The 15,925-nt window shown below is 43.8% G+C and overlaps 1 protein-coding gene across 4 annotated transcripts in view; it reads left to right on the forward strand.

Moving 5' to 3' along the window:
* CSNK1D (casein kinase 1 delta) overlaps window positions 1-15,925 on the forward strand; it is a 37,699-nt gene that overhangs the window by 9,827 nt on the left and 11,947 nt on the right. For 3 of the 4 annotated variants that reach the window (XM_053304147.1, XM_053304146.1, XM_053304145.1), the window contains exons 3-8: window positions 2,526-2,674; window positions 4,840-5,068; window positions 6,090-6,260; window positions 7,172-7,320; window positions 11,690-11,861; window positions 13,516-13,655. In XM_053304147.1, coding sequence (XP_053160122.1) covers window positions 2,526-2,674; window positions 4,840-5,068; window positions 6,090-6,260; window positions 7,172-7,320; window positions 11,690-11,861; window positions 13,516-13,655 — 1,010 coding nt within the window. Of the gene's footprint in view, window positions 1-2,509; window positions 2,675-4,839; window positions 5,069-6,089; window positions 6,261-7,171; window positions 7,321-11,689; window positions 11,862-13,515; window positions 13,656-15,925 lie in introns of all 4 variants that reach the window. The other variant, XM_053304148.1, reaches the window with a different exon arrangement.

Below are 15,925 nucleotides of genomic sequence, written 5' to 3' on the forward strand. Positions count from 1 at the left end.
TTTCCGCCCTTCCAGAGCATGGGCAGCACTTAGAAGCTCTTGCTCAAGAGGACTGGCTGGGGAAGCTGTGCAAGGGCTCCCACAGGCTCGACTAATGCATATGCATCATTAGGATGCTGGTCACTGTCCTAATGTCTAATTTGACTGCTGATATTCTTACAATCAGTCTTTTATTATGGTGTTTGACAAGCCAAGATATTCTTATCTGAACTGAATCAGTGTTAATATTACAGTGATTTTACTGCCCCCACTCTGTAACCTCCTGATTGAGTGTTTCTAGATGGCTGAAAGAAAGATCATTTGTAACTGTAGGAACATATCCATACAGGGTGCCCCAATATCTACTTCCAATTCAAAATATATTATCCTCAAAAATACATTAACAAGAAAGATTTGCTGTCGTCATAGGAACATAGGAAGCTGCCATATACCGAGTCAGACCATTGGTCTATCTAGCACAATATTGTCTTCACAGACTGGCAGCGGCTTCTCCAAGGTTGCAGGCAGAAATCTCTCTCAGCCCTATCTTGGAGATGGAGCAAGGGAATGTGGAACCTTCTGATGCTCTTCCCAGAGCAGCTCCATCCACTGAGGAGAATATCTTACAGTGCTCACACTTCTAGTCTCCCATTCATTTGTAACTGGCGCAGACCCTGCTTAGCTAAGGAGACAAGTCATGATTGCTACCACAAGACCAGATCTCCTCCAATGACAGTGCCAACTGTCAACTGCCGTGTGCCAACTATACCCCACTCCCACCCGCAAGACAGTAGGGTACTACTCAGCGTACATTCCAGGATCCCTTCCAAGTGTTTAGGCTCTTTGGTGTCCAATAACCTTACCTCATAATGAATCCTCATGAGGATTCATTACATACCAAAGAGTCTAAACACCCCCCAAAATGTTCAGAACAAAAACTGAGTACCCAGTGGGTTGGGCGGTAGATGGAATGGCACTAATTCACCACCCCTACCTGCAAAGCAGTGGGGTCAAAATGAACAGAAGAAATGAAGGTGTGTAATGAAGACACCAAAGAATCTAAACACTTCAAAAATACCTGAAAAATAAACTGAGGACCCTAGTGTGTGTATGTGTGTGTAGTCAAGGAAGCTACCTGTGGAGACATCTAAACTATTCCTTGCATGCATCTGATATGTAATAAAATGTGTTCTCAAAATCTTGTTGTTAATAATAGTAATAAACTTGATTTGTTAACCGCCCCATAAAAAATTGTTCTCTGGGCGGCTTACAACACAACATTAAAACATGAAATAAAAACATACAACACATTAAATCATAAGACCAAAGGGAGAAGAAAATACAAAACAAAGCAATTTAAAAACTCCTTAAAAATCAAAATTAAACAGACATGAGTGAACAAAAAGATCCTGACCTGACATCTAAAAGAACAAAGTGATGAAGCCAGGTGATCCTCACTGGGCAGGCAATTCCATAAACAGGGTGCAATCACTGAAAAGGCCCTCTCCCTAGTAGCCACCCACCTCGCCTCTTTTAGCAGGGGCACTCGGAGAAGGGCCTTTGAAGAAGATCTTAAAGGTCTGGGTTGGGACATAAGGGGCAAGGTGCTGTCTTGGGAAACCAGGTCTTAAGCCATTTAGGGCTTTAAAGGTTAAAACCAGCACTGCCTTTAGAATGTGTGTCCCGGCGCCCAGCTGATTGGCTGGGTGGCGGAGGTGCCTGATAGGCTGAGGCAGCGGGAGCTCACGCGTGGCAGGAGGCCATTGAGCAGCTGCCAGGGGAAATGACGGCAGCCACAGCGAGGAGGCAGTGGCCGCTGCTCCAGCCACAATGAGGCAGCAGCCTGCACACCCAACAGGGTCAGGAGGCGGTGGCAGGAGGCAGGAGAAACCACGAGCGGGGCGTGGAGAGGGGCAGGTGTGCAGGCATCAGAGATGCCTGCTGGAAGACAGGGAGAAGGGGCTGAAGAACGGGGAGAGAGTCAAACTAGGGGCGCAGATACTATGTGCTCGGTCAGCTAGTGTATATATATAATTCCGGTAGGCAGTCCATATGCAGCACGTTCCAATGTGAGGCAGGGAGAGTTCTACAGCAAGCAGATTGGCTGGGCGGAGGCTGGCGCAGCAAGCAGATTGGCTGCACAAGCCTCCAAGGACAGAGAATGAACTGGGACTGTTGTGGCTGGGGGCTGGGAGTGGGGAGAGCGGTGGAGGAGGCGGAGGTGGCAGGCCCTGGAGAGGAGGCGGGTGGTCAGTTGGGTGAAAATGGCGGGGAGGGAGCCCAGCGGGGAGAGAAAGCGCTGCCGGTGGGTGAGGAGGGAAAGCTGCCAGTGGTGGGAGGAGGACGGGGACCTCCGGAACGACGGAGAATGCACTGGGGCAGAAGGGGGGAAACGCCGGGGAATGGACTGGGGTGGAAGTGGGGGGGAAGAGGTGAGGAACGGACTGGGGCAGAAGGGAGTGGGGAAGCAGTGGGGAGGGACAAGAGGCGCAGATGCTGTGCACCAGGTCTGCTAGTTATGAATAATTAGTTTCCCCTTGTTCTAGTGGGTATTCCCACAATCAAATGGTGTGGTGCCGAAGGAGATTACAATGTAATGGTGATGGAGTTGTTGGGACCAAGCCTTGAAGACCTCTTCAACTTCTGTTCAAGGAAATTCAGCCTCAAGACAGTCCTTCTACTTGCTGATCAAATGGTATTAAAATCTTTGAACTTCTTGAGTATTGGATATAAAGGGTTTGCTTTGTGTGTTTTTTTAAAAATGTCCTCTACTTATACGATATGTGCTTACTATAATTGTTTTACATAGTATTAAAAACAGGGGCTGATATCCTGACCAAATTACTTGACAGAAGTCCCATTGAAGTTTGTTATATGCTGGACAGGGGCATGGGGGCTAAACAAATGCCAAACATCAGATTATAGAGACTCTGCAAGTTTATCTTCCTAAGAAACAGATAAGGAATGCAAACCTAAAATCCTATGAATGGGCAAGTGCTTTAGAGTCTGCCTCATGACCATTTCAACCCCCTACCTACCAACCCTGCAAATAATCTGTTTTGGAAAAAACACATATTTTGAAGGGGGCACACAGATGTTTTTCACTGCAGCTACATGTTGAGATTCATATTGGCAAGAAGCAACACAGAGCATTCTTTATACTGCATTACTAGACATGCTCATTGAGATGTGAAAAGAATGGCTTAAGTTGCAGTCTTTGTCACTGCCCTCTATAGGAAGTGATTCCCTGACCTACATCCTGACTAAATTACTTGATGGAAGACCTATTGAAATTAATAGGACAAGTTGTCATGTCCTATTAATTTCAGTGTGTTCTAATGTAATGATGTTCAGTCTTGTTCAAATAGCAGAGTCTTTACAGATCCAGCATTTGCCTTTCTGACTAGATAAGCTAGAACAGGGGTATCAAACTCAAATCACATAGTGGGCCAGATTTGATTCCTGTGCACCTCCAGGGGGCCACACCTGCCTTGCACCGCTTCGTGCAATCTTCTCACTCCCACCTCATGCCTTCTGTCTTCCTCCTCCACCCTCTTCCTTTCTTCCTCCCTCTCTCCGCTCTTTACACCGCAGTATGGTCAGGGGAGAGTTGTTGGTTTGTTCTTTAAGAAAGTTTAAATAACATACCCATGACCTGCAGATACCAACTTTTGCATGGACAGTCCTGCCACTTCAGTTAGCTGGATGCACCACCTTTTACAGCATAATATGCTTAAAAGAGGGTTCATTTTTTTAAAAAAAAATTCTGAATCACATACTTACCTATGACCTGCAGATACCTCAGCCAGCCAGCTCTCCATCCCCACCCTCCTCTCAAATCTTCTTGCCCCAGCTGTTTCTTTCCTGGTGGAGCTCAGAGATCAGAAGTGATCCTTCTCCATGTTCCGGGCGTGCCTCAACCAGTGAGCCTCTGCTTCCACTTTTGAAGGCAGTGCCAGAGACCTTGGAAGCCTTGGACTGCTGCAGCTTCAGAGTGTGGGGGGCACAGGGGTGAAGAAGTGCTGCAACAGGGATAAGTGTGGTGGGGGGCAAGGAGCAGTGTGGGGAATAGGAGGAGCACGGTGGGTTAGAGGGCGAAGAAGTACCACAGTGGGGAGAAGATGTGCATGGGCGTGTGTGTAAAGAGCACCATAGCAGTGGGGGGAAGTGCAGCCATTTCTCTCCTGTGGTAGCTGGGCCAGCTTCTTGCCTTCCTCACCAGCCCACTGCCAGCTTCTGAAGCTTCTCCGCAGCAGGAGAAATGGCCACTTTTCGACCACAGCAACTTCTTGCTGCCCTTGCCAACCCGTCACTGGCCTCTGAAGTTTTGCGGCAGAAATGGCTCAGCGCTCAGGGATGGGAGAATGCAGCTTCACGGGCTGGATCTGGCCTGTGGGCCGGGACTTTGACAGCCCTGAACTCAGTTCTTTTTGTTGAGAGAGAGAGAGAGCGAGCACAATGCAAAATAGATATGGTGGTCCTACCCTTGAACATCTGGCCCAGGCTTTTAAAGCACTTTCTCAGCTGGGGCACTACTTCTGTGTAGGCAGTTTTCTTGCCTTATTTAACTAGGCAGCCCATTTCAATTTGGGGCATCACACAGCAAATGCTTCAGTTTTAACTTTTGATACTGCTTGCTTCCAAAACATTGTACCTTAAAGTATAAAGACCCATGAGGGAAGCAAGTTAAACTGGCAGGTATTATTTTCAGATGTGAGTTCAGCAAGTTAAAATAAGCAGGTAGAGCTTTAGCAAAATAGGATTTTAATGCTAGAGCACAGTATAAAGAAACATAACTGAGTGTTTTTATTAAGGAAGGCTGCATGTTCAGTAATTCTGAAATTGTTTTTCTGCCATTAGATTAGCCGAATAGAATATATTCATTCAAAGAACTTCATCCACCGAGATGTAAAGCCTGATAACTTCCTGATGGGGCTAGGCAAGAAAGGCAATCTTGTCTACATCATAGATTTTGGGCTGGCCAAGAAATATCGGGATGCTCGAACCCATCAGCACATTCCATATCGTGAAAATAAAAACTTAACAGGAACTGCCCGCTATGCCTCCATCAACACACATCTTGGAATTGGTGAGCTGGTAGCAGATTACTTTTGTACAAGCGTTCATAAAATAAGAAACCTGAAACTATTTATTCTGGCTACAGTGTTATTGGTGAAGTTATGCGGGGAAAGTGCTGAATTCACTTGAGACGACTAGAGTAGTCTTAGTGTATCAATGAAAGAATTGGGTCTCAGCTCTCTGAAGTATCAGACTGCTTCCAACAGAAGGTTGGGTGGTATGTCTTGTCCAGTATGCTTCATTGGGATGACTTGATAGCTGTATTTGTTGCAAGGTGAGACACTACCATATTTGGGGTAAAGACAAAATTTTCTGCCAAGTCAGTCTGGCAAAAGTGATCCTAGGAGTTATTTGCCTTCCATTGCATCTAAAACTTACCTTACTTAGACCCTCTTTGCAGTAGCACAAGAAGAAGAATCTCTTGGTCATAGGAAAATTGAGGGGGGTGGGGGCGCTGGAGAGTGCCTGTTTTTTCACTCCAGGCTATATTTTGCATAAATTTAATTTATCAGTCATAGTTTGTGCACTGCCCAGAGCCTTTGGATGAGGCACTTTATAAATGTAATAAATAAATAATAGCAGGAGCTCTCCTTGTCCAGGCAACTGAGGGCAAAGAAAGGAGGAAGAGAAACAAGTCCAGGTTTGATGGTGTGTGTATGACCAGTGGAAACAATGATTTTCTTCCACTTCCTTCTAAAAGTTAGCGCTGCACAAAATAAATGGTGGCATATTATAATTTGAAAATTACATAGTGGTAGTAATCCAAGTCAACATTTATGGGCCCTGGTGGGTGTGGATGAATGAACCTGCTTCTCTAGGAATTTGAACTAATGGTATTTTGGCTCTTTCCAGCGCTATGGGAAACAATTTTTTTCCTACTGATCTATTGACAAGCTTAGTAATCTTTAGCAATGTAGTAATGTTTTTCTTTCAGGTAAGATTTTTGCTAAGTGTACTGTATTGCATTAAATATATTTGTACCACTTCATCAGATGATAGACCCTAATGGCGCCACTCTTATACTCTTGTAGAACAATCTCGCAGAGATGACTTGGAGTCCTTGGGCTATGTACTCATGTATTTTAACCTGGGCTCCCTCCCCTGGCAGGGACTGAAGGCAGCCACAAAAAGACAGAAATATGAACGCATCAGTGAAAAGAAAATGTCTACACCAATTGAGGTTTTGTGTAAAGGATACCCTTGTAAGTTTACTCTCTAGAATAAATTGCTTCTCTATTGATTTCAAGGCTAACTTTCAGTGAAGCTTGACATTATAACTTTTATGTTATCTTCACCTCTCACAAAAGTGTCAGAGTAATTTTTATATAATAAATCCATATTAGGCTAAATGAATGTGTTGTGTCTGGATATTATGTAGATAACTTTCTTTGTCACTCTTTTCATCCTTCATATAGTCACATTTGTTCAGTGTATGGATTTTCCCCTGCCTGCAGTGTGTGTTCTTTATGACAAACTGCTTTGTAAATATCTTAGGAAAATAATTTGCATGTTCACTCAGCAACTGTGCACATATGCATCATAATTTGTCTATAGTTACCAAGTCTATTTGAATAGGCAGGGGCCGTTGTGTTTAGTGAATGCTCAGCAATCATTTTCATTGTGGCTTATGTTCGCCCTTTAAATTGAGTGACTGAAAATTCTCAGTTAAGTGTAGACGGTTGCATCATTTACTGTTATTATATGTTAATGCCCTGTTTCTTTTCCAAGAGAGCAGCAAGACTATGCTCTCCTCCATAAAGACAACGATATCCCCATATAACTTGTTCTGGGGCTGACTAGAGCAAGGTCTTCAGCATTTCTCTGTAGAGAGCCCCTGACTACCATAAAAGCCTACTAAAGGTCCAGGTGATGCTGTAGTGGCCATCACAGAGGAGCATCTGATATGTGAAGAAAGCATCACCTTTTCATTATCGGGGCAAAACTGATCACTTGAAGCAGTGCGAGGTTTTGTCTCCTCAGTTGCTATACAGTTGGGAAGGTGAATGCTACAGCACTCCGGAGAAAGTTAGAAAAGGAATGAGCTGAAGAACTTGTGCTCACCCTCTTTGTTTGCTCTGACTTGTGGTAATATGGTCAGGATTTCTCGTTTCAGCTGAGTTTGCTACATACCTGAATTTCTGCCGCTCGCTGCGCTTTGATGACAAACCAGATTATTCTTATCTAAGACAATTATTCAGAAACCTCTTCCACAGACAAGGCTTCTCCTATGACTATGTATTTGACTGGAATATGCTCAAATTTGTAAGTACTCAGTACTGCTAGCTTAGCTTTGCCAAGGTTGGGAGGCACTGGGAATGCTTTGTGTGCATGAGCCAGGGAACTGGATCACTTATGAATCTATGAAGCTGCCTTAGGAAGGCTGCCAAGAGTGGGGTTTTGAATTAAGTGTGGGGTAAAACAGGGCTTTGTTACCCTAGAGGCTAGGCGTCCTGTTTTCCTGATGTTGAACTTAATATTGGATGTGTAAGGGCAGGGGCTCAAATAGAGAACTATGCCCGCTGAACAAAGAATCTATGCAACCATGACCTCCCTGGACAGTTCCTTGAGCGCCCCCCAAAGCCCTTGCAAGACTTTCAGCAATGCCGTGGGGTGCGGTACGGGCAGCTGCAGGGGCCGGGTTGGGAGAACATGGGAACCAGGCAAAGCTCCATAAGTGGAGCCGATCTTTTCACTCAACTCCCTGCCCACCCAGTTGCCAGCAGTTGCTCAGTCCTTGCAAGGGCTTTTGCCCAGACTGTCTTGCATTTTCCAGAGTGGAGAGGGTTGTGTCAACTCTGCGTTCTGCGGAGCATCTTGCCGTATGTGAACCAGGTACTCCAGAATGCTGCTGCTTGTCTGTTGCAAATAATAAATGGGGATGAGGATCCACAAGCACTGAGATTGCAACCAGTATTATCTCCATGTAGGTTTAGTGGGTAACATTCGGCCTGATTCTATGCATGTTTGTTTACTTCCGGGGAAGTCCCACTGTGTTCAATAGAGCTTGCTCCCAAATAAGTGTGCAGAGGATTATAGCCTAAATCCCTGAAGAAGTCTGACGGTGAGTATTTGAATGGTATCTGTAACTTATCCAACTGTTAATAACTCTCTCATTGGTTTGAGAGTTCAGAGTTGATCTGGTATGGTAACTACCACATTGTTTTTTTTTGGCAGTGTGCCTTTGCCATAATTCATCACTCCAGTGGACCAAATAGCTCTGGTCTAGGTGTTGCCTTGGAGCCTTTTCCTCTTTAGAGAGCAGTGAGGGAGTTTGAAGAATATCAGGAAGCGACTAGTAGGCATGGAACTGTAGGGTGACTTGTTTCAATGATTTTAACATCCTTTATTGTTTAACTGCAAAAGCTATTACATTTTATATCCCGCTCTTCCTCCAAGTAGCTCAGAGCGGTGCACTACATACTTAGGCTTCTCCTCCACAACAACCCTGTGAAGTAGGTTAGGCTGAGAGAGAAATGAATGGCCCAGAGTCACCCAGCAAGTCTCATGGCTGAATGGGGATTTGAACCCGGGTCTCCCCAGTCCTAGTCCAGCACTCTAACCACTACACCACACTGGAGTAGCATGAGATCACTTAAAATTTTGCAAGCATACCAATCAGTCTTTGATTCCTGGGCATTCATCCTGTAAGACAGAAGCCCATCTATGCCTGGAATCCTCTCTAGCCTATACCACAGCTGTTGCATCACGGTGCTCTCACATTTTTTTTTGGGGGGGGGATATGTCATTTGATCCCTCATTTATACCTCCATCATCCAATACCTCTGTGAAACTGCTAATTTTTTTGTCTGCAAGTGTTGCCTAACAGTCTCGTAGCAGGCATGATGGCTGAGTTTTCTGTCTCCTTTGGCAGTTCATCTAGTAATGATGACTCTGTTCTGTTACAGTCATGGCCCATGCTGCCTTTCTGCAGCTGCTGTATTAGCTTCTGAAAAGATTTGATTTTAATCATTTGATGGGCAGGATAGATTTAACTGCTGGTTTCTCTGGCACTGAATTTAGTATAGCTTTCTGGGCTCTGTTACACCATCCCTTTTGATTTCAAGGTCTTCATTTCTAATCCAAATTTCTCACCATTCTTCCTCCCGCTGCTGCACTTTCCTCTTCAGTTCCACTGTTCTTGGTAGCAGCGTTAGGCAGTTGTTGGCAAGAAGTCAATGTATTGGATATTCACTGTCAATGTTGATTTCATCCTCCTCAGTTTATTTTAATGAATCATGATTCCAGAACTGCCATATGTTTCAGACCAGATGTTCAGGGAAAAGGTCACTTTGCCTTACTCCTTATGGATCACTGAATAGCATGATCTCTGCAGTACAGTCCATTTCTTCAAGCAAGTCAGTATGCATCTGGTCAGCTCTGGTGTGATGAGGATAGCACTAAAATGTCCGACACTTTCTTGTGGTCAGCAAAGCCATAGCAAAGTGGGACATGATTTTCCTCTCCTTTTTGGCTAGTTGCTGGACTGAAATGTATATATGGTCAGTACTTGAGAATTGTGAATGAAAACTTGCTTGTTTTTTGCTGATGTGCACTTTAAGATTGTTCTTCACTGTCATACTAGACCATTTTAAGACGTTTATCTCAAATATATAGATTGTTATAGGATGGTAATTCCACCTCAGGGTTGCCTTTTATTTGGCAGTATTGTCTCTGTATTTCCCCCCATGCTACCAATGATCAGTATACTTAATGTGTTTAGTGAAATGTTGTGCAAGAGTCCTGAACAAATATGTTCTTGCTGTTGTGATATTCTGGCCGAATATTGGACATTGGACATTTTCCACATTGGAAAATGTCGTGGACACTTTTCACGTATATAACAGGGTCATAACTTCCACTTATTCCCACATCACTATGGGAATTTCTTCTGAGTCCACTCTGGGTGGGTCCCGTTTCGCAATGATGTTTGATGTATAGTTTTAAAGTTGGTACAAGTGAGAGTTAATGCAGATTTTATCTGTTGTGCTCTATTTTAAGCTTTACTTAATATGAAACAAACCCTTGAGAATTGCCAAGCTTCTGTGTGTCTAGTGCTCAGAAGCTACCTGCTTGTTTCTGAGTGTTTTCTGATGTTAGTTGCTGTCATCTAGAATCTAGAAACATTGTGCAAGGCCATTTATAGAGATAGCTGTGTTCTACTTTAAAAAGCAGTTAAAAGTGGGGTGGTTGTTGTGGGCTGTATGCTTTTTAGCCTAGAACAGTTTCCTTTTGCTGGCATTTGAGACTTAATTTCCTAACTATTTATCTGTGTTTGGATTGCATAGCCACTAGGCAAATCTCTTAAAATCTATTGAGTCTTCTTCCTTCTTAGCTAGTTGCCCAGTGAAAATTGTTATCTTTAATCAGGTATGCATTTGAAAAGTTTTTTATAAAATACTCAGACTTGTGAATACTAACTGCTAACTTGGCAATGAGGCACATTTTAACATGGTGATTCTCTTTTATTTAGCGGGGGGCGGGGGGAGTAACTGGCCCTATCCACCCCAGCACAGAACCTCCAGTGACTGTTGCTGGTGTCTTAAGTTTCTTTTTAGATTGTGAGCTCTTTAGGGACAGGGATACATCTTATTTATTATTTCTGCCCTGCACTCTTTTTGGAAGGGTGGTATAGAAATCAAATAAATAAATAAATAAAGATGGTTCCTAAGAATTCTGAACAGAGTACTGCTCGTAGAATGGAGCTTTCCTTACTGTATCCCCCACTGAACTAATTCCCCACAAAGTGGCATCTGATGTTCAGAGGACACCCAGGAACAGCATGGGATGTGGCACAGAGAAGGGAAATTGTGGTACTGAGTAGTGGGGGGACACTCTCTTCTCCTCCGCCCACCACCACCACCAGCCTGCACAATCACCTTCTGCTTGTACAAGCAGCCCTCTGGATTCAGGCCATAGTATGCCCTTATCTTGAGGGCGACTGACATTTCTTCCAATTTATTAGTCATCAGAGTATGAGATTACCATTAGCTCCTCATTGTGGGGTGGGGGAATAAGTTTGAGAGCAGCTTGCCCAAAGCAATCTCCTAAATTGGTGTCTGGTTTGGACTCCATGGGTAGTAAGCTTTATCTGCTGGATCACACTTCCATAGTGCAGCTATAATAGGCCTGTGCTTCACTGACCATGCAGTTCTGGTACAAGGGGACCTCCTTTATGAGAAGTCAAGCTCCAGGCACAAAAGGACGACTCATCCCAGTATGCCCCCTGCATGCTGTCCCAGGTGCTCCTGGGGTGGTACAAGGCTTGGCTTCCTGTAAAGGATGTCTGCTGCATGATGAAGCTGTATGATAGTACATGGAGGCGGCCATGCTGGGATCACGTCCTCCTGGTACCGAGGGAAGGCTGCAATGTATTCAGCTTTGGCTATGCTTTCAGTAGTGCAGCTAAGCTCAGCACTGGAGCTTGGAATCGACAACAGAGAATACATGTTTTTAACAAGGCAGTGATCTGAAATTCAGTATAGTGCATTGACATTGATGAAAACTCATTTTGTTCATTATAAATGTAGGCCGTTACCAATAGTAGATGTGGTTACTGATTCTTTGTTGCAATGTGTGGGCTGCACCGTACTACATCCAATACCTCAGCTGCATTGTTTTTGTAATCTTGTAGGGTGCAAACCGAGCAGTTGAAGATGCTGAACGTGAAAGGAGGGAGAGAGAAGAGAGACTAAGACACACACGAAATCCAGCTGTTCGTGGTTTACCTTCCACTGCCTCAGGCAGGCTGAGGGGGACACAAGATGTCGCGCCTCCTACCCCTCTTACCCCAACCTCACATACTGGTAAGCAGAGTGCTCTGAGGCAGACTGCCTCTTAATGACAGGAAATGAAAATCCAGTGGCTCGTTTTTATTTAAGTGTAGGCCTAACTCTTGCTAAGCATATATGCAGCACTGAGCTATAAAGATACCATTAGAAGGGGGTGGGGGTGGGGGGAGAGAATACTTTACATGAAGCCCTGTTTTGCATGATGAAGCAACTGTTCTTGTTGCAAATCTGAAAAATGACTTCCTTTTTTAAAACAAAAACAAAACAAAACCAGGGCTTCTGGCTCTTACAAATGCAGAGGAAAAGGGTTGATGTTCTGTGTCATGGGAAGGTTGGTTCTAAATAGGCTAGCAGAAAATGCAATGGTCCAGGTATGCAGCATTGTGCAGGTGTTTCCAATTAGTCTGCGCTGCTACGGACATCGCGGGAAGTACTGTTGGCCTTGCACAGGTTCACAAGTACTTACAGTTGCACACCAGCACTTCAGGAGCCCAATGTACATTGTTGTGCTCCCAAACGTTAAGAATCTCTGCTTTAGAAGAGCCCCTGGTGGCGCAGTGGTAAAACTGCCACCCTGTAACCAGAGGGTTACAAGTTCGATCCTGACCAGGGGCTCAAGGTTGACTCAGCCTTCCATCCTTCCGAGGTCGGTAAAATGAGTACCCAGAATGTTGGGGGCAATATGCTAAAATCATTGTAAACCTCTTAGAGAGCTCCGGCTATAGAGCAGTATATAAATGTAAGTGCTATTGCTATTGCTATTGCTATTATCCACTGTACCTCTGTAGCATCAACGTTGTCACCTGCATACAGCAAATTGGTTAGGGTTATTTGTGGCTTCTTGGCCTAGTAACTTTGAGCAAAAAAGCCACATCCGTGCTGATGGATAATTGAAACTGTTACAAAGCTGTTGTCAGACTGGCGATGTGTGTAAAAAAAAAAAAAGCTTCGCTTTGTTCATGCTCAGTATAACTGGTGGTGTCGAGGCCCATGTTGTCTAATTTGCTTGCACACTCATTCTGCTGCATGGCATCTTGCATACCATTCATGGCCCTATGTAGAATCTTTTTCAAGGTCTCTCCACTAGCTGGAATACCCTGACTCAGAGCCAGAGAGCAACTTCAACCCATCTAAGAGCTTCAGCATGAGTTTAGTGGGATTTTGTACCCTTCCCCCTCCACTTAAATAGCTAGCCCCTATATCATATTTTTCACTGCTTTTGAAAGTATCTTCCATTTCAAAAGAGGTTTGCCATGCAGCACACAGGAAGGTGCTGTTTTTAAAAGCAGATGTCCCCCTGGGCATACAGAGCACTCCTGGGCATACAGAGCTAGCCATTTGTTTCTTTGGATCTAGGCATGCCAGGGGTATTTCCCCCTCATATTTATTTATTTATTTATTCATTCATTCATTCAATTTCTATACCGCCCTTCCAAACTGGAAGTAAACTGGCTCAGGACGGTTTACACAGAGAAACATCAAATAAATAAGATGAGACTGGGTGTGTGCTGGTAATGTCGGGATGAACTACTACATTAATTCTCAGTTGTTCAAACTTTTCTTAGAAACCCTGGAACACTCCAAGGCATGTTTAGCAAGTATTTTGTGGTATAGACAAGTTTTTAAAATTCTTTCACACAATCAAGCTAACTGTAAGCTTCTTTGTCAGCAAACACTTCTCCTCGGCCGGTGTCTGGAATGGAGCGAGAACGGAAAGTGAGTATGCGATTGCATCGTGGTGCCCCAGTCAACATCTCCTCGTCTGATTTAACAGGCCGACAAGATACCTCGCGCATGTCAACCTCACAGGTACAAGGAAGATTTTTTAATTATTTATTGATTTATCGTATTTCCATACTGCCTGATATAGACATCTCTAAGCGGTATACAGGTTACTGATTATTTTTATGGGGAAGGGGTAGGTGTTTGATAGCTTTCCTTCTCATGAAAGTTTAGAGTAAAAATACTCTAAGTGTGCATCACAGATGTTATATTTAGAAATGCAATTCTCTAAACTTCTTTGAATCAACAGAAGAATTGCTACTTTGAGAAAGCCCCAACTCTTTGATCTTGAGGTTTAGATGTAAAGCAGGATATCCTATAAGTGACCAAAATCTAGGGTTGGGTACCTCCCTTGTTTAATGCCTCCTGGGTGTTTGTCTGTTTGCAGGGTACAGACTCTTAGCAGCCACAGAAATTTCAGTGTCTTTTGCATTATTGTGTGAATTGTCAACTGACTTAAAGGCCACTTTCCCCCCCTAACACTGCAGATCTCGGAAGCCTTGTGCAGATGAATGAATACTACTTGTATTTGTTACATTTCATGGTGAAGATGGATCAATAAGTGCTCTCCTTTTATCCTTGGTACAGAATATATTTGTCCAGTATTCAAGATGGATGATATAAACCATAGCCTTGGTCATCCATCCATCATTCATTCTTTAGTGACTAATTGCAAAACTGTACCCACCTGGAGATTGTGATAAGGCTGCATTCCCAAGTAAATTGCCATTTATGGGAAATAGTTACCAGCTTCTGCTTGGTATAAACAATTGACTGCGATCATATCCCAAATAAGAGAATTGTACTTAAAGCATTCATAGCACTGAAATTGTTATGCACAGCAAAATAAGAGGTTTAAGATGAATAATTTCATTTTATCTGTATTGCATCATTTGTGTTAGGTGGTAATAACTGTGTTCATACAACTATTGATTTTCTTAGCGCCTCTAGAACATTAGCATCCTTTAACATTAGTGAAGTAAAAATGGTTTCCAAACCAGCTTTGGACGTGCGTCTTTGTCAACAGTACAAAGCTAAACTAGCTTAATTGTTTGGAATGGATCTTTACCTATCTTCTCTGTCATAAGAAGATTTCTTAGTGTTCATAGTGTCTATCATTACTGATACTTGGACTTGTAAAAATGTGAATTGCTGCATTTCCCATGCAGTATGCACTATTTTAGTTAAGTGTGTGTCACATGCTCAAAATACTATTAAATACTTATCATAGGCTATAAATGCTATTGTATACAGACAGGAGTATTTTTGGAAGATAAATAGAATAGACTCAGAATTTTAGAGTTGGGAGGAACCTTGACAGTCTTCTAGTCCATTCCCATAGTCACTATCTCATATGGTTGTGAAGCAGGATGACAGTTCTCCATTTTATTTGTCACTTCTTTGTTTGAATTTCTGAAGGAAGGAAAACATTGTCATTTTGGTGCCAGAAGAGAGCTGCTAATGGTAGCTAAAAACATTTCTACTTCCTTGTGGAATCTCCTGCTTCTCTTCAGATATATGTGGCATGCAGATCCCACAGGTCCCTAATGCAGGTCGCCTTAATATGTTCCGAAAGCAGGCCTCCTGGGAGCTGTCGTTAGGGATGTGCCTGAAGCGCAGTTAGAGCAGGTCCTTACCTGCTCTCTGCCACCCCGTGCAGCTTCCTGCGGAGGGGTGCTTGACTCACGTATCCCTGCATGCTGCCAGCACACATGCTGGTGCCATGCAGGGCTACTTGGGCTGAGCACCCTCCCAGCAGGAAGTTGCATGGGGGCCGTGGAGAGGAGGTAAGGCCCTGCTCTCCTCTTTCCTAAAGCCCCTCTGCCCTGCTTTCAAACCGTGCTCAAACCGTGATTTGAAACGCAGTTCGGGCGCGTCCCTAGCTGTAGTAAGGGCATACAGACCTCAAGAAGCAACTCTTTTGGATTACATATTACCTTCCAGGTCTAAAATGGTAGCCTGAAAAACAGTTGTGAATGTAGAAGCAATAACTTAATTGTCGATTTGAGTTTGATGCCATTTCAGAGTGGGATTAGATGGGCCTAAAAGCTCAGGGAAAGCCAGATCGTATGTGACTGGTCTGTGGTTAGATGTCAGATGAAGACATGCCAAAGGAGCAAAAGGTTCTCCTGTTGAACAGGACATAAATGTGCATGCTGCCGTTACAAAGAACAATGTTCAGAGTACCACACATCAGAAAGCAGCAAGTGAGGACTGCTAAATCATGTCCACAGTTAAGGAGGGAAGTGATATAGAGCAAATGAAGCCTGAATTAAGGCTACAGTTCTAAACACATG

This window comes from Hemicordylus capensis, chromosome 2 (genome assembly GCF_027244095.1).
Source record: "Hemicordylus capensis ecotype Gifberg chromosome 2, rHemCap1.1.pri, whole genome shotgun sequence".
Lineage (NCBI taxonomy): Eukaryota > Metazoa > Chordata > Lepidosauria > Squamata > Cordylidae > Hemicordylus > Hemicordylus capensis.